The sequence below is a fragment of the Hibiscus syriacus genome, unplaced genomic scaffold (assembly GCF_006381635.1).
Source record: "Hibiscus syriacus cultivar Baekdansim isolate YM2019G1 unplaced genomic scaffold, ASM638163v2 tig00112217_pilon, whole genome shotgun sequence".
Lineage (NCBI taxonomy): Eukaryota > Viridiplantae > Streptophyta > Magnoliopsida > Malvales > Malvaceae > Hibiscus > Hibiscus syriacus.
The window spans coordinates 1,182,314-1,209,645 of NW_024063270.1; the positions used below are offsets into that span (position 1 = coordinate 1,182,314).

The 27,332-nt window shown below is 34.8% G+C and overlaps 1 protein-coding gene, 2 non-coding genes and 1 pseudogene across 4 annotated transcripts; 1 reads left to right on the plus strand and 3 right to left on the minus strand.

The window, feature by feature from the left end:
- Positions 1-735: 735 nt before the first annotated feature.
- Positions 736-1,870, minus strand: LOC120175935 (probable WRKY transcription factor 65). 2 transcript variants are annotated; one of them, XM_039182474.1, is made up of 3 exons: positions 1,658-1,870; positions 1,431-1,574; positions 736-1,330 (listed from the first exon to the last, which is right to left on the minus strand). In XM_039182474.1, exons 1-3 carry the CDS (start codon positions 1,807-1,809, stop codon positions 829-831), a joined length of 798 nt encoding a protein of 265 aa, XP_039038405.1. In that variant the 5' UTR covers positions 1,810-1,870; the 3' UTR covers positions 736-828. The 2 variants fall into 2 exon arrangements, with proteins under 2 accessions (XP_039038405.1, XP_039038404.1); XM_039182473.1 differs by having other exon boundaries at positions 1,431-1,577; positions 1,658-1,869.
- Positions 1,871-5,687: 3,817 nt separating this feature from the next.
- Positions 5,688-22,433, minus strand: LOC120175881 (annotated as a pseudogene).
- On the plus strand, positions 15,619-15,690 carry TRNAE-UUC. Its single transcript has one exon. It is a non-coding gene; the product is annotated as a tRNA-Glu (tRNA).
- TRNAG-UCC lies at positions 18,094-18,165 on the minus strand. The gene has a single exon. It is a non-coding gene; the product is annotated as a tRNA-Gly (tRNA).
- Positions 22,434-27,332: the final 4,899 nt, after the last annotated feature.

Here is a 27,332-nt window from a genome sequence, read left to right on the forward strand (position 1 = left end):
AGGAAATGGGGGAAAATAAAGAGATGGGCGCACAAAGGAAAAAGAGAGAGCTTAGAGTGAATGCTAACTTGTATTCCTCAATCTGAAATGTGTAAATGAGGTGACGTGAGCCTCCTTTTATAGTTGGAGCCCCCTACAATCAACGATTAAGATTAAATTACATCAATGGTCAAAATGAGAGCCTTGCTTTATCTACAAGCTAAAAATAAGGGATAATTTATGGGAATTATCTCTAAGATAATTTTAAATAATTATCATGCCTTTTTTCTCTCCAAGGTGGACGGGTCAACTCTCCTGGATCTTCTAGAAGGCCCAAAATGTGGCAAAGATAATCTCTGACAACCTTGAACGAACTGGGCTCGGGCGGTTCGTGACATATGGATTCAATTTATGTGCTAGTGAGATTGAATTTGAACAGAATCTAGAAGCATACAACATCGACGATTAAACGTAGAAAAATCAACTTTCTACTTGTTTCACAACGTATGAAAATTGAACATGTGATGTGATGAAGAAAAGTACATAAAAAAAGGTCTAAATAGGCAATTTTATCCTACTTTCAAGATTTGCTAAAATTAACAATTGAGAATCAAGAAATTCTGCTATGAGTCAAGTTAAAATCGATTCTATTCAATTAAGTCCCTTAAGCCGACGGAAAATATTGGTAGGCGGTAACTCACAACAACATACACGTTAAAAATAAATAAAAATTTCGTTTTCCTTTTGTTGTTTTCCCGTTTCGTAGTATCTTGTGCCACACGATAACGGCACGGCGTTCAAACTAACGATACATCCGCCGGTTTTTTAAATTCCTACTTCGGCCACGTGTCAGCAGATCCCGACTTGTGGTCCCACGTTCCGTCGGTGTCCGAACACAAACGAGCACTCGGGCAACTCGCCAAGATCGGCGAATAGCGACTCGTCCTCTTCCCTCATCGGCAAAACCATCGCCACGTCACCCTTCCCCTTGTATCTTTCCGCAAACATCGGGCTCTCCAAAACCCTCAATGACGTCGTTTCCATTCCCCCGAACCAAGCGAATTCGTCCCCCGTCAGATCAGCGAACCTCTCTTCGCTCCCTGATTCCGTTCCCGTGTTGGGCTGCGAAGTGGACGGCTCGTGCTTCACAACTGTCGTGGCCGTGGTTGGCGTCCCCGCTTCCGCCGCAGCCGCATCTTGTTTCGCGACGGCACTGTTGTTTCTAGAAGTTGGCCATTGGTGATTGTGTTCGTAGGAATACGTGATCACTAACATCGTAGGATCCGCTCGGTTCCTCTCGACTTGTTTTCTCGCAGGACATCCCTTGGAGCTGCTGCACCGGTAGTAACCTCTGCTCTCCGGCCGCCGTGTGATCAAAACAGAAGCCTTAATCAACGGCTCAACATCATAAAATCCCAAACTTTAAAACTTACGCCTCGACGCAGACAAACCTGGGATAAGGAGATCCTTTGATTGGTTTTTGGCCGTACTTCCGCCAAGCCCAAGAATCAGACGGTGGAGCATGCTCCCTCTTTAAACGCGAACCATCAACATCCTTGACAGGCACTGACACTACTCTTTTCTTTATGGATTTTCTACTGTAACAAAACCTCATTACGTCAAAAAAAAAACATATGCAAACAACGAACTTAACAGAAATTTCAGTAAAAAAAAAAACCCTTTTTTAGGAGAAGCCAGTTTCATGTCGTTGAAAGTGGTAGAAGGAGATTCAGCGCCGTCCTCCAATGAAACGTTGTCGTTTCTATCTTCTTGTTCGTCAGAGACAAAAGGGTTGCCGGCTTTGTTGAAACTACTACAAGCGGCAACCATGATTGCTGTTCGGAAGAGAAACTAATGAAGCAGAAGAACAGGTCGAAGAAGAAGAAGATGAAGCAGAGAGGCTGAAAAATAGGAGGGGAGGGGCGGCACGTTTATAGATTGGGTTTTGAGTATTTTTTTTTTATAAAGGACGTGCAAGCAAATGTGATAAAATAAATTCTAAATTTTATTAAAAATGCAGCTTCATATTACATGACCATCCACCATTTTTTAATTATTTTTATTTTAAACTTATTTGATCTTCTTTAATTATATGCATTAAAGCGATATATATTTGTATTTTATAAATGGAAGCTAAGAGATTATCATATATTCTATTTATTAAAATATTTATAAGATATGAAAATCTCATTGACAAGGATGAAATGATTTGCCTTCCATTTTTTTGTTATATTTTTTTCTCGAGGTTTTGCTAGGCATGAGTGATGGAAAGACAAAAGGATAAACTATGTTAATCAATTGGTTAAGATTTAAAGTAAGAAAGTGGTCACGAATTTTAACCATTTTATTAATAATTTTTTTTATATTTCTTATCTTCATTCTTCATACCATATAAAGATTAAAAGATAACAAAATAATTAGTGTTTGTTGTTTAATCCATTTTAGATTTGAAAATATTTTTCATTAAATTATTTCTCTTGTTTTGAAATATGGAGTTATCATCGATTATTTTAGGTCAAGTGTTACTAAATATATATAAAATTATCATTTACAAAATACTCTAAACATATATTTCAAAATTTTATATTGTCGAACTTAATAAATATGAGTTATTTTTCCATAATTTATAGGGTAATGTTGTTATATTGATTTATTCTTAGTTTAATTGACATTGTGATTGTGGATCATTCAGAGTTGTTTGTTTGATTAATATGATGATGAGGTTAGGACGTGAATTTTCATGCTTGATCCATGTGTATCTTTGATTCATTTTCATCGTTTAAGTACAGTGGTTTTCTCTACTTTTTCCTTCTCCTTTATCGTGCTAGTGGTTTTATATAGTTATTTGTAGATAGATTTTATTTATTTATTCTTTCTACTCATTATTATATTTGTTCTTATTAACAAATGTTTCTTCTAATTTAAATTGATCGAAAAAATAAAAAAAAATTAAGTTTGATTGAAAAGACAAAACTTATTTATTTTGTGTTGATTACTAACAAACTTACTTTGAGTAGATTTTTATTAAACATTTTTTAACCAAGTAGTTATTCCTATAAATAGATACTAGGGACTTTTGTAAATTCTTTGTATTATTATGTTTTATATATTGGTAAACATTCTAAATTTGATTTTTCTTGAAATGGATTTTCATGAAAAATTTTGATGTCTATTTTATTGTGTGATCATTATGATTGTCGTTATTTTTTTAATAAATTGGTATCAGAGCATCTAAATTATTTATTTTGATCACGATAATAACATCTTTAAAGTATAAAATTCATTTGTTGGATCATACCATTAGATTTGAGTTGTGGCAGATTTGAAAAGTCTAATTTTGTTTGGTCGATTGGATTCAAAAGGCTATAAAGGCTCCAGTAAATGCAGAGCTATGAAAATTTCTCAGAATTCTCTCATTGTGATAAAATACAAAAAAGATTGTCAATTTTTATGCTATGCATGATTCAATAATTATAGAAAAATGCATTTCTTATTTTCTTATTTGTGCCAAATGACAATGTTACTGGTGAAAACGTCTTAACTGAATCAAGTAAATAAAGATTTTGTGTCGAACAATATAATCTTGAGTATAACGATTTTAAAAAGTAAAATATAATTCAATTTTGAGAGTATAAAAAAATTGAAAAGAAAAAAAAGGTTATCTGATCGCATGAATTAATATAAAAAAGATAGTCATTAATGATCAGGATGTGTCATATATGATATTGTTAATAGTGATACAATTGTGAGCAAAGTTGGCATTTATGATGACCAAATCGATATGAAGACTAAATTTAAGTTCTGACAAGATTTGAATTCTACTGACAATTATTATTGAAGAATGACTTTTTAAAGGATTTCATAGAAGAAGGGAATAATATGTTCCGGAGAACTTGTTTTTTGAGTTGAAAAATTATTATTATTTGGTTGACTTTTAGTGTTTCATCGAATTTATGATTTTATTTTGAACTCTTTTTATTTTTAAAATTCGCGTCAATTTAGTTATTGTTAGTGTTTGACTTAAATTTGATCTGATTCAAATTAATTGAGGGAAGTAGAAACCTAATATGATTGAAAGTAAGAAACTTATTTTCTTTTCTGTTGATTAATCATAAAAGCCCTACTTTGAGTAGATTTTTAGCCCTACTTTGAGTAGATTTTTATTAAATAAGTTTCCTTTGTAACCAAGTAATTATCACTATAAATAGATACTGAAGACTATGGTTAGAACCTAAGTCGGTTTCTGAAAAATCTATTGTATTTATCTATTTTAAATATTAGCGAAAATTATCTTCTTATGCCTGTGATTTTTCTTGAAAGAGTTTTTCAATAAAAATATTTATGTCTATTTTATCATACTATGACTATGCTTGATATTATCTTTTAATACTAATTCTATAGAGTTAATTTCATAAGAGGTCACCAAATTATTATTAATATTTTAAATTAGTATTGAAATTTTAAAATATTCTATATAATCCCCAAACTTCATTCTAAATTATTCCTTGAAATTTAAAATATTTTATATCAGTCATCAAACTAACAATACCATTCCATTTTGATCCTTTTGTTAACACATCGTTAACTCTACTACCTAAAAAAGTAATTTTTTTTTGAATTCTTGAGAATTAAACTTGTGACCTAAAGAAATTTAATCTGTTTTTGAAGGTTCTAAATATTTTTAAAAAGGCTTGGGTTCAATTTTCAAGACCTTCAAAAACAAATTAATTATTTAACCATTAGAGTTAATGACACATTAAACAAATATCAAAATGGAATGCCACCCATAGCATGAGGATTGATATAATTTTATTAAAGTTTAGGAACCGATTTTAAATGGGACTCATAATTTCGGGACCGACATAAAATATTTTAAAATTAAAGGAATTATTTAAAATGAAAGTCATAGTTTAGATATCTCTTATGCAATTATGTTAAAAATATGTTATGGTGAACAAATAGAACAATTAAATGTCCGGTTTATAATGGAGGGTCAAGTTATGATTGTAGAGATAGTATTAGTCAATGAAAATAAAAAGAAAATATTATTAATGGTGATTTCATCAACTATGGCCTTTTCTCCAATATTCTTGACATTCTAGTCCTAAACCAACTCTCATCCTTGTCTTCTTCTCATTTTCTTTGATTTTGATTTTCTCCCCAATTAATAAGAATAATTAGCAGATAAGATTAAGTAAGCTCCTCATTAAAACCGCTGCTGATTAAGTTATTTAATTAAGCAAAACAAAATAATCCTACTACTTGATAATTATATAATTGAGATTCCCCACAAATAAATATTCTAGAGGATAATGTATTCATAGTCATGAAAATGATCTAATTTTTCATGTGATATAAATTCATTTAATCTGGCTGTATTGTATTATATAATTACGTGCCTCGACCATAAATTTTTAATTAATTATATATATATAATTAAATGAATAATTTCCATGATTAAAAAAGATTAAATAAATAATTTCTATCACTATAGTACTTATTGTTTATTCAAATGAGATCGAAAATTTGAAAATAAAAAAGGGTGGAATATATATATATATATATTATATTAGAAGTTATTATATGAATTAATTAAACTACATGAGAATTGAGTGTAAATCTTAAAATAAAAATAAAAAACTTAATCCTTCTAGAGTTAGCAATGTATAATCTTAAACTACAAATTTATTTATTTATTGGCATCTCTCTCATGCGACCTTCAATGAAGTTTCTTTCATAAATCGTGGGCAGATGTAGAAGATGATCCTATATATAGAATCTGACGATTGAAGAAAGGACTGAGTTTCACTTGTCTGGAGGATTACCTGATCGAACCCTGTTAATGACTTAAATCTCATGCCATCACCATAAGAGCTTGATTCTTGGATTATTTCATGAACCTCAGTACGTCCTTCGAGCATGCTCACCACTCCGGACATTGTAGGCCGAAGTGCTGGTGATGGATTAGTGCGTAACAGAGCTACCTTTATGATCCTCATGGCTTCTTCTTTGTCAAACTTTGTAATCAGTTTTGGATCCACTAGCTCCAAAAGGTTTCCTTTTTGTTGCAGAACAAGGGCCTGAAATACAACATATTAAAGGAGGCCATTTCGTTTTAATGATGGAAATTGATTTCCTTTTTGATACTTAAATGGATGCAATTAGACTATTGCAGCTCAAAGTGAAACTCAACTACAAGTGCAAGGAAATCAATGGTGATTGTTCTCACCCAATCCAAAAGGCATACAAAATTTTCATTTGGTCGGTATTTCATGTTGTTCTTCCCAGCAACAATTTCCAATGAATCCACTCCAAAGCTGTAAACATCTGCCTTATAGGTAAAATAGCCCAATAATGCATATTCCGGGGACATGTATCCTCTGCATAAATAAGGTCATTCTTTAACTATAGTACTCTTCAGATGGTACTGCAGTATTGTAGCAATTAGTGAAGTGGAAACAGAAGAGAGCTCACTTGGTTCCAGCAACTCTGGTGCTGATGTGGGTGTTTTCTTCTCCATCAAGCTTGGCTAGACCAAAGTCAGAGATCTTAGGATTGATATCCCTATCAAGTAACACATTCGTAGCTTTGATGTCTCTGTGAACAATCCTCAGAGGAGAATCTGTAAGTATTTGATATATATTTCGGTGGAGGGAAAAGAGACACAATTCACACAACAACTCTTGTATTATTCAAACTATCTTTTTGTATTTTCTCTCTTACCTTCTTACATGAGACAAATCTATTTATAGCGTTAGACATGACTCTTAAAATTCGTATTTAAAAACAGAATCAAAACAACTCAAAACCAGAAAACAACACAGTAAATTCTGACCCTTCACTACTAAAACTGCTATAACTTTCTCTAGAGAAATACAATCAACTTGAAATTTGTTGCACCTGAAAATAGATTTCAATAGATTTAATTTGATAGGTTATACACCCATAATGGTTAACATTTGCCCCTTCAAATTGTCATTTAAAAACATACTTAAATTTGTCCAATGTGCAGTTACGAATTTAATGGCAAATTAAGTTTATTCACCAACACCCCTCCTTAAACTTAATTCTCCTCTGTCCTTCATGCCAAGTAGATTTCTCATTTTCTCAAAAATTCTTGTGGATAGTGGCTTTGTAAAGATGTCAGCTGCTTGGCCTTCACTTTTCACATGCACCAGTTCTATCTCCTTTTCCTTCACGTGCTCTTGGATGAAATGGAACTTCAGGTCAATATGCTTACTTCTTTCATGATGGACAGGATTCTTTGCCAATTCAATCGCTGATCTACTGTCCAAGTAAATTTGTGTGGCATTCTCTTGAGCAAAATTTAGCTGCTTCAGCAATCTTCTCAACCAAATCACATGACACACACAACTTCCTGCTGCCACATACTCTGCTTCGCATGTAGAGAGTGTTACGACTGGTTGTTTCTTTGATAGCCAAGTGAATGCCATGTCCCCCAAAAAGAACACATATCCCGATGTACTCTTTTGATCATCCACATCACCGCACCAATCGCTATCGGAATATCCCACTAGCATGAAACTTTAGCTTTTGTGTAGAATAACCCAAGGGATTCAGTTCCCCAAATATACCGTAAAATTCTCTTTACTACTTTCAAATGCGTGTAGACCGGCTCCTCCATGAATTTACTTACAACACCAACGCTATAAGAAATGTTCGGCCTTGTGCATGTGAGATAACGAAGACTCCCAACTAGACTTCGATACTTGGTCGCATCTACTCGTTCTCCACCATCAAACTTAGAAAGTTTTACCCCGGGTTCCATTGGTGTCAATACCGGATTGCAATCCTCCATTTTGTTTCTTTTTAGAATTTCTTTTGCATATTTTTCTTGTGACACAAAAAACCCAGTATTTTCTTGTCTAACCTCCAGGCCAAGAAAGTACTTCATCAAACCCAAGTCTGTCATTTCGATCTCCCGAGTCATAGCCTCTTTAAAATCTTTTATCATCTCCTCGTTATTCCCCATGAATATAAGATCATCAACATAAAGAGCTACAAACAACAAGTTACCTTTTTCTTTCTTCACATACAATGCATGCTCGTATGGGCATTGAGTAAACTCGTTCTTCTTGAAGAAAGTGTCGATGCCGGTATTCCAAGCTCGAGGTGCTTACTTCAGTCCATAAAGTTCATTCTTTAATTTCAACACCTTCTTTTCTTCCAAAATTTTCATGTACCCAGGTGGTTTCTCTACATACACCTCTTCTTCTAGCACACCATTCAAAAATGCTGACTTGACATCCATTTGGAAAAATTTCCATTTGAATTGAGTTGCTTGAGAAATGAGAAGGTGAATCATCTCCATTCTTGTAACTGGGGCAAACACTTTATCATAGTCTATCCCCGCCTTTTGTCGATACCCCTTTGCAACTAGCCTTGCCTTGTACCGCTCTATCTCACCTTGAGCATTCATCTTCTTTTTGTATATCCATTTTACTCCTATGGGCTGACTTCCTTTTGGTAATTCAACAAGCTCCCAAGTTTGGTTTCACTCAATTACTTTTGTTTCTTCATCCATGGCTGCTTGCCACTTATCATTCTGTACCGCTACTTCAAATGTAATTATTTTAGCATCCGCCAAAAGACAAATTAAATGTACCAAACTTGTTGAGTCGAACAAATCTTGCATGCTTCGCATCCTTGGTTGTCTTGGCTTATCTTCATCATCGATTGTTGGTGAATTTGCCGGTGTGTTTGTTGGTGTAATGATTGCACCAGTAGATGCTTCTCCTTTCTCGAATATCACTTCCGTTGATTTTTCCCAATCCCACGAACTTGACTCGTTTACATGCACATCTCGGTTGACTGCTACTTTCTTCTCTATTGGATCAAACAACTTGAAACCTTTTGTCTTTTCATCATAGCCGATAAAGTTATATCTTTTCTTTTTGTCATCGAGCTTGGTTCTTCTTTGATCCGGTACATGCGCATAGGCCACACTACCGAATACTTTGAAATGCGATACGGTCGGTTTTCATCCACTCCAAGCTTCTTGTGGTGTTTGGTTCACCAATTTCGCATGTGGGCACTGATTTTGAACATACACGGCGCATTGAACAACTTCTGCCCAAAATTCTTTAGGCATGTCTTTGCTCTTCAATAACGATCGAACTATGTCAAGAATAGTCTGATTTTTCCTCTCGGCCACACCGTTTTGTTGAGGTGAGTAGGGTGCGGTTAAAAACCTCTTGATTCCTTATTCCTCACAATATTTCGTAAAGGCAGTTGACATGTACTCTCTGCCTCTATCTGACCGTAAAGCCTTGATATAATGCTTGGTTGTCTTCTCTACTAACACCTTGAATTTCTTGAACACCTCGAATACCTCAGATTTTTCCTTCAAAAAAATAAACCCAAGTTTTCCTTGTGCAATCATCAATAAAAGTGATAAAATACATTTTCTCACTGATGACTTTGGTGTGATAGAACCGCATATGTCGGTGTGTATCAACTCGAGAGACCTCCTTGCACGATATTCTGCCCTTTTTTAAAAAATATTCCTCGCTTGTTTGCCGAGTACACATCCCTCACAAAATTTCTTAATGTAATCCATATCAGGTAGCCCGTGTACCATATCCTTCCTTGCTAACTCTTTTAGGCCACCGTAATGCAAGTGTCCGAATCGTAAGTGACACAACAAGGCCTTATCCTCCATGTTGACTTGCAAACATCTTTCTCGCACCTTTCTCAAGTTAAGTTTGAACATTCGATTCTTGGCCATCTCCACACGTGCAAGCAACTGACTTTTTTTGTCCTTCAAGTGCAACATTCGGTCTTTCATGAAAACTGAATATCCATTCTCCAATAATTGCCCCATGCTAAGGATATTACTCTTCAAATCGGGCACATAATAAATATCCTCAATCGATCCTTCTTTACCATCTTTTTGAGAAAAACATATTTTACCTCTGCCCTTTACTTGAACCTTCGATGCATCTCCAAATGACACGTGCCCTTCTTTATCTCTTGCATCTCCACAAAGAGGTGTTTGTGCCCGCACATATGATTACTAGTGTCAGTATCAAGATACCACACCGTGTCACTGTTAGGAACGATATTTTCGTAGGCCATCATGAGAACACCATATTCTCTTATCTCCTCTTTCGCGACTAGATTCACGTTTTCTTCTATCTTTTCCTCAGAATAGCACTCCTTTGCATAATGCCCATGCTTGCCGCAATTATAACACTCGAGATTTGATTTGCACTCTTTTTCATAGTGCCCATGCTTACCGCAGTTGTAGCACTCAACATTTGAATGATTTGACCGGCCGCCTCTCCTACGACCACGTCCTCTACCTCGTCAATTTTGTTGGTTTGACTGCCCCTTCTCCTTATAGTATCCACCTCGACCGCGGCCTCCACCACCGTGACCATTGCTGCGACCTCCACGACCGCGCCCTCTACCTCGAAAGTTTTGAGTATAGAGTACCTTTTCGTCTTTGATAGATACCTTGGCTTGCAGTGCTTCCTCAAGTGACTCATTCTTCTTTTTCCTCTTGCGTTGCTCATGTGTCTCTAGTGACCCAGCGAGATCTTCTATAGTTAGCTCCTCTATATCCTTCGACTTTTCAATAGCACATACAATATTCTCGAAATCATCAGTTAGTGACTGCAAAATTTTCTCCACAACCCTCGATTCCTTTAGAGTTTCACCATTGTACTTGAACTGATTTACCACAGTTTGCACATGCGTGATGTAGTCGGATACACCTTCTGACTCCTTCATCTTCATACCCTTCAACTCACCGTGTAGAGTTTGGAGTCTTACTTGTTTTACTCGGTCAGCCCCCTTGAATACTTTTTGCAACGTATCCCATGCTTCCTTGCTAGTTGTCGCGCTCGCTATCTTTTCAAAATTTGACTCGTCAACCGCTTGAAACAGCATGCATAGCATTGTGTTTTCCTTCATTCGTGTATTTTTCAGTGTCTTGATTTCATTTACTGTCATATCTTCGGTATTCTCTTGTTCGGTGAAATCGTTCTCGACTACTTCTCATGCATCTTGGGCCTCAAGCAGTGCTCGCATTTGAATGCTCCAGTTGTTGTAGTTGGCTTTCGTTAGTCTTGGTAGTGGCATACCCGACATGTTCCCGTAATTTGACATTGGCTCTGATACCAATTTGTAAGTATTTAATATATATTTTGGTGGAGGGAAAAGAGACACGATTCTCACAACAACACTTGTATTATTCAAACTATCTTTTTGTATTTTCTCTCTTACCTTCTTACATGAGAATACAAATCTATTTATAGCCTTAGACATGACTCTTAAAATTTGTATTTAAACACATAATTAAAACAACTCAAAACCAGAAAATAGCATAGTAAATTCTGACCCTTCACTACTAAAACTGGTATAATTTTCTCTAGAGAAATCCAATCGACTTGAAATTTATTGCACCTGAAAATAGACTTCAATAGCTTTAATTCGATAGGTTATACACCCATAATGGTTAACGTTTGCCCCTTCAAATTGTCATTTAAAAACAGCCTTAAATCTGTCAACTGTGCAGTTACGAATTTAATGGCAAATTAAGTTTATTCACCAACAAAATCCTCATGCAGGAAGGTCAAACCTTTTGCAATACCAATACAAGTCCTCAGTCTTTTTGTCCAATCCAGTCTCAGTTGGACTTCCTTTGTACCTGCTGTTGACATAAATTACAAGACAAGTAATCGGTTCATTTCTTTTCGCGATAAGAACGGGTCATACTGTAAAAATACAACATTTTCAAGCTTACCAAACAAAACATGTGCAAGACTATTGTTTTCCATGTATTCATACACCAGCAATAATTGATTTCCTTCATCACAACATCTATATAGTCTAACAATATTTGGGTGTTGCAAACCTGAAATCATTCATATTTCATTCACAAATTCATGGTTGCCTTGCTTTGATCTTGAAGACAGTTGCTTAACTGCAATTATGGTACCATCCAATAGTATTCCCTGCAATGAAGAAGAAACTGAAGTTTTCATATTTGAATCGTATCATGTAAGTCCTATCTGTACATTTCTTGGATAAACTAGAAAAGTAAGGGAAAAGCATTGAAACTTAAAGTTGTAGTAGAGCTGTATGTCACCTTATACACAGATCCAAAACCACCTTCCCAAATCTTGTTTGCTGCATCAAAGTTGTTTGTGGCCACTTTAATTTGTCGTAAGGTGAATACTCTGGTTTTCAGATTTAATCCTTTTAGTTCTGTTCAAGGTACAAGGCTAGTAGTCAATACACTGAGTTGTATCAAATTATGATATCTAAAAGAAAGTTGATAAAATGTACCTTCTTCCCTTGATATTCTGGCCCACAACCAGCCTTTCCACCAAAGAACACCCAAGATCATGAGAACCAGGATCAAAAGCGAAACTAAAACTCTGACCACGATGAATATCTTCTTTTGTCCGTCATTTGGAGGTTTAAACTCTACAAAAGATCAACAAAATTGTTAAATTCTATATGATGTTCACATGCTAAACCAAGCCAACACTTCAAATTCATAAAATAAGTTGTCACATTGTGAACCAAAAGCTCAAAATTATGGTCCAAGCAATATGTATTATGAATCTATCTTTAGACTTGCTTGAAGATTAAATTTCTGAAATCACTAGTCATTCTTACTCAAAAATGTTGGCATGCATCTACTTTATTTGTATGCACATATTGACAAATATCAAGCTTAGAGAGATATCTTATGATATGAAGATAATAAAGGCCTCCATCAAGAGTCAGTAACTTACCATGTTTCACTGAGATAGCTGATATCAGAGGGCCATATGTTCCCCTCTTTGGTGCAGTTGTTGTCCCTTTCCCGACCCAATGAAAGCGAATCTCCAAGGTCTTATCCCTTACAGTAACATATTTAAATTCATGAATGTATGCCTTATCAACCCCTTTTATTGTACTTTCAATGTTAAAATCCTTCAACATGCGTGTCCCCTGCAACCAACTAATTCGATAAAACTATCGCAACAGCATATGGGGCAGGTTCATTCATCCTGAGCACAGACACATTATGTGCTATATGGTCAGTTGAGCTAATTCTCGTATCCCAGAAATGTCCTGTGCTACTAACTTCCCAATTCGATCCCGTAGGAATATATTTTGCTTCACCTCCTTGGTCGAGATCAACTTCATAAACAATGTTTCCTACAGTAGTTTTCTCCCCCCACAATTTATGTACAAAGAATAATGATCTACATAGAAACGAAGAATAGTAGAGTTTATTAGAATATCAAATCATGAATGAAAATACAAAATGTAAGTACCTTTTGAACATGGATAACTCTGCAGGCATTCACTGAGTTGTCTGTATCATGGTCGAACAACGAAAAAAAATCAATTTATGCAAAGTAGCTTGGACATCTTTTAGAAATTTGGTGAGTTTATAACAAAAGAACCTGCATATTTCTCTTAATATTTGGATATATAGGAACTTACAAATTCTTACCACCAGTAGAGCTTTTGAACACGTTTCTGATAGAACAACAAAACAATTACTTTCCAATATTTGAGAAGTTAAAAGAAGGGATACACATACTTGAAAGTTCCGGGTAAAATCACTATAAAAGAAAGCACAAGGCCTATCAGTTGGAGTAATCTTTTCATATCCTTTGTTAACTAAAACTCAGAATTGCAGGCTCTTCTTACATGACCTTAATGTGCGGTAGCTTCCCCAACGATGGTGGAAGTACACCAGACATATCTTGTCCCCTAAGATATCTGCAACATTCAAGCACAAAAAACCAGATATTATAACTTGTAATTGTTTGGAACTCTAGGCCTGAGTGCCTTGTTTATAGAGAACATACAAGCTAACAACATGACAGACATCGCCGGGGAAGGAGAATTACAGAGGAGAGTATTGTCGTTGTACAATCTTCTCGGATCTATATCTGGATTTCTCCAGCTTGAGTGATTACTGCAAGGGTCTACATTGAAATCCCAGTCTTTCTTCCCTAATTCTCTGTAGATTTCATGAAGAGCATCCACTGCAGATATAAAGCACAGTTCAGCTCCACTAATCATCTAAACAACAAGCTAAAGTGTTCAATGCTAAGCCAAAGCTCAGAACATTTACAAAAAGAATAGTTCCAAAGAGACCAAGTAAATTAGCGATTACCTTCATCACTGGCAAGCTTTCCTGCTTGTGCTTCAACTTTGACTGATAATTCTTCAAACATTAACATGGTTAAAATTGCAAGCGCCCCTGATCTAACATGGTTCCTAATATATTATTACTTCTATCCATCTTCATTTTTTTTTTTTTTTGCAGAATTATGTATATTCAGCAGAGAGATAATTCAGAATATGAGATAGAAAATGGGTTCATTTTATAGTATTTGAATGAATAAGGTGGTGAAAGAAAAGGACATCAAAATTCTAACTACGCTTTAATCAAATGCATGATTATGAGAGAACTATTATGTATTCTTTTGGTATAATGTACGTATAATTGGTAGATGGAATGTCATTCTCTTACTTGATTCCCAAAACTTCGATATTTCAAAGTAGAATCTCAAAAACCTACCAATCAAGTTGCTGGCATTTTTTTATATTAAAAAACAATTTACTACTTGTGTTACTATCAAGGATGGATCATATTTTCTATTGATTATTTATTTTTGTTTCTTAAAATTTATAAATTCATTTCTCTAACATAAAATCTTACGTGTATCTTTTATTAGTATCAACTTTAATCATAAATTAATTTAATATAATTTGATTGCATAATGAGTAAGTGATGAAAGATAATCGTTTCCCTACCTTTATATAAGAAATATTATAAAACCGGTGACTTGGAATCTAGATTTGGAAAACATTTATTGACCATGAAAAAGTCTACTTTTGGCATGTGCTTTTTTGCTTTTGATTTGTGTAAAAGAAAATGTCAATTTAGTTTTTGGTCCCTGTACTATAAATAAATTGTAAGTTTTATCCTTATACTTTAATTTTAGTCAATTTTAATTTCTGTATTTTTTTAAACTTAAAAATTTCTGTCCTAATCCAAAAAGTAGTCATAAAATCTATAAAGTTAAATTCTAATATCATCATACAACATATTACATTCTTTGAAAAATCAAACGTGGAATAATCTATATTACATTCTTTGAAAACGATGGACATGATTTCCCATCTTATCTCATTTTCTAATTTCCATGCACAGGCTTCATTTGAAAACTATTAGTTTGACATATAAAAAACTTGAATTAAATTGTGATATTTACAAGGTTTTATCTACAAATAATTATCTTTTTATAATATTTGAGAGTGGTATTTTTACCTTTAGAACAGTGAGTAGTTTCCATTGGTATAAACATAATGGTTGAGAAGTTCTACCATTCGAATCCGTACATGATTATAGTTCTAGTGTCTATCTCTCATACTACACATTCGAAGAGGAAATTGAACCAAACTATCCATGAACTTGAATAGCTAGAAAGAAACTCAGAGTAAGATAAGTTTTGGTTTGATGACTATTCGGAAACTACTACGAGTTTTAATGAATGATGCTGTATACTTTCCATTGATTTAGTCAATACATGTTATAATAAACACTATATCAATAATACACGTTATATATACTTGTAGTGAATGAAATATGGACAATCCATTGTCGTCCAGTGGTTAGGATATCTGGCTTTCACCCAGGAGACCCGGGTTCAATTCCCGGCAATGGAATTTTTTTTATTATTTTCTTAATTGAAAAGAATATCTCATTAATGATTCTTATCTTGTCATTTTCTAGCTAAACATAAACATTTCCAACAAGCATCCCCTCTCCTTGTTTTAGGATGGCCTTTTGAACAGCTTGAGTAATATGTTTGATACCTGTAGTTTGTTGGTGATGATCCACAACAATGGCTTCCATGCCAAACAAATGGTTGCAACAAACACTTGCTTGAACAACATTGAGGCCCAGCTGTTCCAACGCCTCCACGACTGACACCAACTTATCCCCTCCTTTCTTGCATCTCACTTTTACTACAAACCGTTCTCCATTCTTCTCCACCTTCACTTCTTCCTAAAACACCATCAATGTATACATAAATCCAAAAACAAATAATATAATATATAATAGGGAAACATGGGTTACCTTTGGGGTTTGCATATGATTCAATAGTGTGAAGTATTCGTTTCTAATGGCCACAAGGCTTTGGTACTCTCTTTCTATTTCTTCCAACTTCACTTTAACCTTGTGAAAATGGAGAAGAACATTTAACATGATTGAACTCCGTTTAACCTTCAAAATAAAAAAGAGTAGGGTTAACATCATGAACCAGAAAAAGCTTTTTTGAATCAAAACCAAGCTTAGCTTTTGTAGTTGCAGATTTGGAATTGTTGAGAGTTCGCATAAGTTGAAGCTTTCTGCGAGATGATGTTCTTCTTTGAAGCTTATTCGCCATCTCTGCCTCTCTCTTCACTATGTGATGATTTCTTTGGAGGTATGTCCTAGCTTTTGTAGGATGGGAAAAGGGTATGTCTTGGGATCCATAAATAGCTAGTTACCATGTGCTTGTCTTATATGAAAATGGAATTAAGCTTATTCTTTGATTACAGATTTGGGTTTTTCAGTTTGAATGGTTTTAAGCTATCATGTGACATCCCAAAAGTGATTGGCTAGTGACAAAATGATAATCTTAAGAAACAGAGCCGGTAAAGGGCTAACAAGAAATGCCAAAATGACGAGGCATGACATAATATGAAACGATGGATAAAAAGTGGATTATTTGCATGGGAAGGGACGAGGGAAATGAGTCAGAATCAGGCAATCAATGAAGCCATTGGCATTGAGGAAACATTGTCAGTCAATGTTTGTATATATCTATGGCAATGTCATTCTGGTTGAAGCATATTTCAGTCATTCACGGGTCATTTCTTAATGCCTGAAGTAGTCTATTGCTCTGTATTTTAACAGTGTCTACAGTCCTGTAATCATATGATAAACATACAAATTACAAGCAGCAAAAGATAATCCAAGTTGTCCTTTGGGATTCATGCCTAGGCCTTGCTGAACAATGGGGTTTTGTTTAGACTGAAAGACATGGAGTAGTTTGAACCAAATGAATATTGATTTGGATGTTGGTGTTTTCCTCACTTAAAGACCGTTTCTGCAACATAAGTTAGATTTCAGGTCATAATGGTGTATATTCCTTGATTACAGCCCAGAGGCCACAACATCAAGGATATCAATGCCTTGCACCAAGTGGGAAGGTACATATATTCAACGTCAGGTACTATTCGATGAAAATGAATTTCTTTTTATAGATAGTAAGATTTTTCAAGGTTCAAACTCATGTTCAAGAAAGGAAGGGATGAACATGAACCAAGAAGGTTGCACGTGGTTCTTGGTATGATGAAAATGCTAGGTGTACTCCATATAATTCTTCAAGAAATGGAGATGTAAGACCGCTCAGTGGACGCACAATCTAGTTCATACAGGCTACCCTAATCATACATTGATAATATGTTCTGCAGGTGGATCCTTACCTGCTTCATCAAGCAGCATTTCCAACAGGAGGATTATACTTCGAGAACAAGACATGGGTGCAGCAAACCAAGGGAATGCATGTCATAATTCATAAAATTATATCATTGGTTGTGAGAAGAAGATCAGGCGCCTCCGAGACCATGGCCTTTGGTTGGTTGATGATCATGCCCTTGAGCCCCCTACGAGCAGATTATGAAAAAGCTGAAAGATCATGTAAGTGCTTTATGCACAACCAATTGCAGCCCTAAGGACCACCATGAGAGGTGGAGCATCCAGTTGGATCATCTTCTTCTCGAAACCATCAGTGCTTCTAATCTCTACGATGACAAGGACCATTAGATTTAGTAGCTGATAGTGCAGATGAGATGGACCATTAGCAGCTGGGAATGCTCATTTCTTGAGCACAATTTAAATAGGGTTCAATCAGGGATTAAGTAGAAATATTCTGTTGAAGTTCACTATAACATTATGTAAATGCAATTTGATCTTCTGTGTAAGATCTATGTGTGGCTTACCTAAGAGTTGTTCTTTGATAGCTTTGCAGAAGATCAAATTGCGATAGTTCATATATCAAAGAAGCAAAAAATAATGAATGCGTTTGCCGGGAGTCGAACCCGGGTCTATTGCTTGGAAGGCAATTATCCTAACCGTTGGACTACAAACGCCAATCCATACGACAATCATTTAACTAAATAATGACTCTAAAATAAGCATAACAATTTTTGAAAACAAATACTCTTGTTTTGTATCACTAATAAACACTAAGCTATGTTTTTGGTTGAAGTCAATAACAAACTTAGTTTTCAATAGTTATATAAATAACAAATCAAAATTAAATACTTTAATTTTTATTGATTGATACTATACTTTTAACTATACTATATTTTAAAAGCTCTTTAAGACCATCTCGAGCGCATTGCTAGAGTAGAGAAAATCTCCACTTTGAAGATGAATTTCAATTCCAGCCCATCTCCACTTTCAACGCTAGAGTAGAGAAAAGCTACAGTGATACTCTACATATGAAGTTGTACTGTAGCTGCGCTACATAATATTTTTTTTGTTATTTTTTTACTTTCTTTTGTTATTTTCCTTTTCTTTGTTACATTATTTTCTCTTATTTTATCTTTTATTTTTTTTTATTGTAATTTCTACACAATAAAATAAAAATTAAACATAATATAATAAATTCAAGCAGATTAAATTGCAAGATATATAAAAATACATTGAAATTAGATAAATAAACATACCAATAGTTAAATATTGTGAATAAAGTAGAGTTGGTGATAATGTAGAGATAGTGTTGGAGATGAATTACTGTTTCATCTTTGGAGTAGAGATAGAGATGTTGTAGAGTAGAGATGAGGGCCGGAGATGACCTAAGTTATGTACTACATGTATAAATCTGATAATAAACTTTTTCTACTTTGGGATATATTTTTGATGATGTTCATAAATGATGCAATAGATGTGGATACCTAATCTGTTGTTTTGGTAAGAAATGAATAATCTCAACTTCGTAAAACTATCAAGAAACTGAAGTACTCTATAGCTCTGCATTATAACAGTGTCTACAATCCTATAATCACATGATAAACATACAAATTAGAAACAGCAAAAGGTAAAGCCAAGTTGTCCTTTGAGATTAGACGCCTGCTAATAAGCCTGAAAAAGAACAAAAAACACAGCATTTAAGGGATACCCTCACCACATGCAGAACATAAAGTACACCCTTTTGGATCTTACATGCCAAAGCATCCATTGCTACTCTCCCTTGCAATTTTTATTCAATTCAGCAAGATATCCCTAAGATTTAAGCACTCTATGTTAAACCATGAACAAAGAATAAACTTTGAGTAAATTGGTAAAATATCATGCAGTAATCATAAAATTCATTTAAAAGTTCTTCATTCTATACAAACACACAGCAGCAAATTAACAAGGAAAACAAAAGTCTACATATTGTGCTACAAATCTGCTTGAAACCTGACATGTAGAGATATCCAAATCGATTTTCTAAGAGTCTGGAATCAATTATTAACGGTCATTAAATTCATGTTCATTGAGAATATACTGAAAAATATGTTCCCTATCACTATTCCTTGCATTTATCTGTCTTCACTTATACACTTGAGAAAATGAGATTTACAAAGAGAAAATGTAGCAATGGTAAGGCAAATCTCCTTTGGAAAAACATAAAAATGCAGGAAGATAAGCATTTTTGCCAGAGGAGAATTGCACTGTAATTCCTCAACTCCACTGCTGCAGCTATCTTTTTTTCCAAAACTGATATAATTACTTGGCTGATGGCTGTAAAGATTCATGACTAATATTTGTAAGATTTAAATACAAAGGACTTTATAGCTAATTTAGGAAGAAGATGACATTAATGAAGTACATTATTTTGGATATGTCATTAAAATGAGCGGCATATACAATATATGTTTTCATTTTCTACGAATTCTGATCTTGATTTTCTTATGTCTTAACATAAATTGGATTTTTTTTCTTGAAAATATGGAGATTTAAGACCAGGGTAGCCGAGTAGTGTGGGTTACAGACATAGGGTGTAACATCTATGTCTTCTTTTTAATGTCTTTGTAATAATTTCCATGACTTCTACTTTATATACGTTTCTGTCATTAGAATTTATGAAGGCTTGGAACTAGGGTAGCGAAGTAGTGTTGCCTTAGTTTAGGTTTTCACCCATTTGACTTTATTCCTTCTCGTAGCTTTCTATCGTTGACTATTGTGTATCATTCTCTTCAGGTTTCCTCTTTTTAAATTTAGTCGGGTCTTATGGTTTTGTCTATATGCATAGATTTTTACGCAGGGATTCATTTACAGGGATTAATTCCCATTACAGACGTGTATATGAAGACTACATATAAAGATTGTTCAACTATGTATTTATTTATTTATTTATACATGCATTGCATTTTATCTTTATTTTTAATTTTTTGACTGCTGGAGGTCTTCCACGGAAGCTGCTCTCAATCCTGGCATTGGGGGCAGCCTACTACCCTACCTCCCCCTTATCCCATTACATATGAGAAAAGGGTTTTGTTGTTGTTGTTGTTTAAATCCTGAATCCTAATATAAAGAATTGTGGTTTAATGATTATTCGGAAACTACGCCAAGTTTTAATGAATGATGTTATTTACTTTCCTTTGACATATTTTATACATTTATAATTGCTTTCAGTCAACACTATATCAACAATACATGTCTAATATATTTTCTTCAACTAATTTCTCAACAATTCAATGTCGTCCAATGGTTAGGATATCTGGATTTCATTAGGAAACCCCGGTTCAATTCCCAGTAATGGAACTTTCTTTTATTCCGCAAGGAAGGGCCTTTGTCTGGTGCTAGTTCTATAGCCGTTGTAGGATCACATATCTGTGCGCAAGCCTTATGGGGTAAACATAATGGGGTTTTGTTTATACTGAAAGACTTAAAGACCGTTTCTGCAACATAAGTTAGATTTCAGGTCATAATGGTGTACATTACCTGATTAGCCCATAGGCCACAACATCAAAGGATATCAATGCCTTGCATCAAATGGGTGTTAGTAATGATCAATTCCACATTGAGTGAATAAATACGTTGGGATTTGATATTTAAAGCTTTCATTCTCCACTTCCTTATTGAGTGATAGAGAAGGGGGTTTCTCACTCACCGCTGCCACCACCGTTCATCTTGGGTCTGCTTGGCTCATGGCTCGTGTCTTTGACATGTTCCTGTAGATTATATCATTTTAAAGAAAATTCGTAAGGAATTTTCATAGAACAAAAGAAAGGATTGTATCTATTTGAATTCTATAATTTAAGAGGGTTGGGTTTAATATTAATCAGAGAAATGTTTAGATGAACCTAGACTATTTCACAGCCTTGTTCAAGATAAGGAACAAACTGTTAATGGGCCGGTTACAAGAGTTATAGAAATTTAGTTATGGAGTTACAAATGGGTTGGATTTTACATAATGAATATGAGGGCCAGGTTCATTGCAATTTCATATAATTAATATCAGGAGTTACAAAAGTTTAAATTTCTGGAATTAAATTAGAATTTTAATTCTGATTTTTCTCGGATGTTTTTACCCTAGACGCATCCTATAAATAGAGATCTCATTTGGCTTCTCATCTCATCCCACAATTCACTCAAACATCTCTCAACTCTCTCAAAGCTTCTAAGTCTTTCAGCGATCAAATGAGCAGTACCACCAGCAGTTCACTTCGATTCCGTGTGTACAGAATTTGGAGTGACCGTGCTAACCTCGGGAGACGATCCGCCTATTGGAGCGATTACACACATTGGGGCGAATTCATTTCTAATGTCGTAGTTTTTACCACGACACGATTTCGGTTGATTCGAATTATTTATTTATTTATTTTTTTTCAGTCAGTGTTAACGGTGTGATTTTGCAGTCAATACTACCAACAATTTAGAAACGAATTCATATATTGTAAATATGACATCACCTTTGAGTGAGCTGATTCTCGATCATTCCAAGCTCGACACACTCGATGGAAATAATTACCAGAGGTGGTTAGAGCGGATACTGATATTCTTCGAGCAGCTTGACTTGAATTACGTTTTGCTCAAGCCACCACCTGCCATTCCACCGACCACCTCAGTTACCGGAGACAATGTCGACACGGTTCAGTCTAATACCGCCTTAGTCGCTGCTACTGCAACTGCTGCTACTACTGAGAAATACGAGAAAGATAACAAGACAGTACGAGGACATCTTCTCATCCACATGTCTAACAAATTGTTTGACATATTCCTTAGAGAAAGAAGTGTCAAGGCGATCTGGGACACTCTGGAGAAGAAGTACGGTGTTGGTGATGCGGGCATAAAAAAATACGTTGTCAGAGAATGGCTTAAATTCCAAATGACAGATGATAAGCCCATAATGGATCAAGTCCATGACTACGGGAATCTAGTGACCGACATCGTTACTGAAGGAATGTAGTTGTGTGAAGTACTCCAAGCCATTGTCCTCGTCGAAAAGCTGCCCACGTCCTGGTTCGACTACCGTAATTCTCTCAAGCATAAGAAGAGAGATATTTCACTTGAAGAACTGGTGGGCTACATGAAAATCGAGGAGGCCAACTTTCTAAAGGATAATGTTACAATTTTCTTTATTCATATGTCTTTTAAATCTAACTTGGTTGAATTTGGTGGTGCCTCAGGGTCTAAGTTCAAGAAACCGTCAAACGAGGGATCTGAACAAAAAGATGAAACCTCCGAAAGGCATAAATTTCAAGAAACCAGGAAAGGAAAAAGCTGACAAAAAGACGCTCAAGTGCTATGTTTGTAGTCTAGCCGGTCACAAAGTCTATCAATGCCAACACCGCTCAAACCGCTAGAATGATAACAAGCCACAGATGTATGTTGCGGAGAACAATGATGACATCATTGCTGCAGTGGTTTCTGAAGTTAACCTGTTGAAGAATAGTTTTGAGTGGGTGGTTGATACTGGTGCTTCCAAACACTTTTGAGCAAGGAATGATTTTTTCACCGAGTTCGAGAATGAGAACAGAGGTGAACGAGTGTACATGGGAACTCCAGCTGACTTCCGGTAAAAATTTAGCCTTAAATAATGTTTTGTATATACATGTCTTGTGTAGAAATTTAATAAGTGGCAGACTTCTAAATAAGGCAAGCATTAAGTTAGTTTTTAAGGTAGATAAACTTGTACTTTCTTGAAACGATGATTATATAGGGAATTTTTTTAAAACCGGGGTTTATTGGCATAGAAACTCAACTTAATGAGAATAAAACTACCACTTCTGTTTATATTTTTGAATTTTTTTTATATGTGGCATGTTATATTAGAACACATTAACATTTATTCTTTAAAGAAATTGATAAACATGAATGTTCTTGTAATACCCCGAATCACTGATCAATAGTTTTAGTCAACCCGAACCCGTTAGTTAAGCCCATTAGATTTTCCAAGCCAATTTAGACCAATTCTGTAGAGCATTGGGCCTAAGGTAGGCCCAAGAGTTAAGTTAAATGATAGATTTAAGTTGGTTTAAAAAGAGAGGGAGCAAGTTATCAATTTACCCATAGTTGATTTTAAAAGTTAAAACCCCCTTATTTTAGATGAAATTTATTTCCCATTTCCTCTTCTCTTCTCTTCTTCCTTTTCTTTCCAAGAGTAAGCAAAAAATGAGCAAGTTTTTAGAGACACAAGCCTAGTTTGAAGAAACCAAGGTAAAAACCTCAATCTTCATCCCTTAAGCTTCTATTAGAGCCATTAATTTCAAGATTTGGTGAGTTTTTCAAAAATAAGGTTTTAAAAAATAAAAGGGATTTATATATTTAAGCTTGTTTCTTGTAAATTTGAGTTGTTTAAAGTATCCTAAACCTTATTTTAAGCCTTAGATAAGTTAGTAAACCATTTTCTTCCCTTGAATTAGTTAAGGAAATTAAAGGAAGTTCAAAGGTAGAGAGAACATTCTCATACTAGTTGTATACTCATTAGAAAGAATTTTAGCTAGAAAGTTGAGTATGAGCATGTTTATTAGATTTACATGGTAGATTATTTAATTGATGTTGTTAACATGCTTTAAAGCCTTATTATGCTCATTTATGATCACATAAAACTTAATAATTAATGGGAAACCTCAAGATAGGAGTTTGGGGACTTTGGAAAAGTTTTTATAGTGTTTTGAAGAGTTTTCGTGGGTGAAAAACTGAATTATGTAGTATAGGTTTCGAAACCCCTTGTCCATAATAACATTCTGCTAGAGAGGTTTTGAAACACCCTCAGAGGTTTCGAAACCCCTACCCAAAATGTCATAAATAGCCTAAAATGTTGTCCGGCAGGCCCTAGACCCATAGTATGACCATAAAGGGGATCAAAAATGTGTAAAAAACTAGAATAAGCATTATAGAAGGTGTTTTAAGTTGGGTTGCAATGAATGAAATAGTTGCAGGGTATCGATACCTTAGATAGAGTAATCGATACTGCAGAGTGGGTATCGATACTATAAGGTTTGTATTGATACCAAGGGTATGTTTTGTGCTTTAAAGAACGAGTAAGTGTAGAGGAAAGCGAGGGTATCGATATTGTAAGGCCAGTATCGATACCAAGGTTGAGAAATGGGCTTTAAGTCAAGCAAAAGTATAGAGGTAAGTGAGGCTTCCCAAACGCTTATAATTACTCTCAAATAAGACAACAAGTTGAACAATATTAATGTTTAAATCAAACGTATAAACCAAATAATTAGGGACAAATAAGACTAGCCTTGTTTGATGCTCGGGAAATGATTAAGACACCCGAGTTTATTTAGAAAAGCTAGTGGAGTCGAAAGTATAGATGTAATCTGGAATATCCTTAGGTAGGGCGCAAGGCCTTTAAAGTTAACTAACAAAGACTTGACACTCACAAAGGGTGGGTTAGTTAGGGATATGGTGTCTGATGTAGAATTTCGGGGGGGCATATCCCAGTAGACTAGAGGGTGTGTGAGCTCCAAGATGCAGTAATCCCTCAGATGCACCATGATGTCTAAAGTAGTGTAGAGAGTCAATATCGCAAGGATATTCACTAAGCAGATCAGATCAATAGACTTGATAGCTAGTCTTTCAGTGATATACAGTTAGTATTTTTAGCTATTAGTGTGTCACTGAGCTAGTTAACTCAGCCTTCGGATGTTTCCGTAGGCAGGTTAGTAGATCCAACAGTGAGGAGCAGTAGATAGACCGAGATCCAGTTCAGATTAGTGCATATTTAGAGAACGTCTTAATATTTTTTAAAGGGCATGTATATTTGTAAAATTTATTTTCCAGTTGAGTCGTAGTTTCAGTAGAGTGGTATGCATATTTTTTGTAAAGTGTAAATATTTTAATTTGGAACTCCTTAGTGTTAAGATTTTATTTATTCTTCAGTTTATTTTACATTTTTTTTATATTTAAATAAAGTAAGAAAAAGTTGGTCAGCCACTTCGGTGGTTCCGTATAGCACCTTAAATTAGTCGACTGTGTGTCGTACTAGTCTAGGGTGTTACAATTCTTCCTAAAATAAACATAATTAGCTTTAAAAAATGTGAAATTTGTATAGAAGTCAAGCATGTTAAACCTCACTTAAAGACTGTTTCGAAGAGAAAGACTGAATTATTAGAACTCGTTCATACTGATCTAGCTGACTTTAGAAACACTGAAAGAGGTGTGTGAGAAGAATGGCATAATTCATGAAACTTCAAACTCTTATTTCCCTCAACAAAACAATATATATGAAATAAAAAATAAAACTTTAAAAGATATGATGAACTAATTGTTGATAAGTTCTGGATTATCTGATAACATGTGGGGGATGTCATTCTATCAGCAAATCATATCTTGAACCGAGTTCCTCATAAGAAATTAGATTATACTCCATACGAATTATGGAAAGGATACGCTCTAAATCTATAATACCTGAAAGTGTGGGGGTGTCTGGCTAAATTATGATTGTCGGATTTTAAGAAGTCTACCATTGGACATAAAAATGTTGATGCAATGTTCATATGGTATGCTACAAACAGCGCCGCATACAGATTCATGCTTCTATAAGACTATTTTATTTATGAGTCGAGAGATGTTATTTTCTTCGAAGATTCTTTTTCGTTAAAGAAACCTAAACTGAATGAAGAAACACAAATAGAAAACATTCCATCAACTTCTTCTAGTGTACCTAGTAGTCTACTCAAGAAATTGAATTTGAACCTAGAAGAAGTAAAAGACAAATAACTGAAACCTCTTTTAGACCAGATTTCATAACTTCCTTTATTTTTTAGATAAATTATTTAGACTCTCTTTCTGATCTTATAGCTCAAATATTTATGTTAGATGAGAATCCTAAAACATATGAGTAACATATACGATCTATTAATGATATTTTCTGGAAATGCACTATTAATGATGAACTAGAATCGATAATGTCTAATTATACTTAGGAATTGGTTGACTTGCGTAAGGTATTTAGAACTATCAGCAACAAATGGGTCTTCCCGAAGAAACTGAGGCCAGATGGTTCTATTGAAAGGTACAAGGAAAGGCTAGTTGTCAAAGGGTTCAGTCAAAAATTCGATATAGACTTCTTCGATACTTGCTCTCCCGTAACGAAAATCTCAATGATACGTGCATTATTTGTTTTAGCCTCCTCCATTCACAAGTTTCAAGTACATCAAATGGATGTAAAGACTGCATTTCTGAATGGAGACTTAGATAAGGAGATCTACATGGAACATCCTCTTGGTTTCGAGGCACCTAGCATGGAAGGTAAAGTATGTATACTTAAAAAGTCGTTTTATGGCCTTAATCAAGCTCCTAAATAGTGGTATGAGAAATTCCATAGAACTATTCTTAGTTTTGTTTTTTTGTGAATGATTTAGATGCATGCATGTATTCAAGGATGTTTGGTGCTGATTGTGTCATCATAAGTTTATATGTTGATGACATGTTGATTTTCAGTAACAACATTGAGTCCATTAACAAAACCAAAGATTTTTCGTCCACTAAGTTTGAGATGATGGATTTGGGAGAAGTCGATGTAATCTTAGGAGTCAAAGTTACCAGAACTGAAAAAGGATTTTCTTTGAGTCAAGTACATTATGTTGAGAAAGTGTTGAATAAATTTGACAGTTTTGACGTCGTCCCTCTTCAAAACCCTTATGACCCTAGCATACATCTCTTTAAGAATAAAAGAAGTAGCGTTTCCCAAACTGAATATGCTAAAGTGATCGGGATCCTAATGTTCTTAATGAACTATACTCGGCCTCATATTGCCTATATTATTAGCAGACTTAGTATATATACCCATAATCCAAGTGGTGAG

Coding starts and splice junctions, on each gene's coding strand:
- LOC120175935 (XM_039182473.1), bottom strand. CDS start 1,809: ATGGTTGCCGCTTGTAGTAGTTTCAACAAAGCCGGCAACCCTTTTGTC. Junction 1,578..1,657: donor CTGGCTTCTCCTAAAAAAGG/GTTTTTTTTTTT, acceptor GTTTTGTTACAG/TAGAAAATCCATAAAGAAAA. Junction 1,331..1,430: donor AAAGGATCTCCTTATCCCAG/GTTTGTCTGCGT, acceptor GCCGGAGAGCAG/AGGTTACTACCGGTGCAGCA.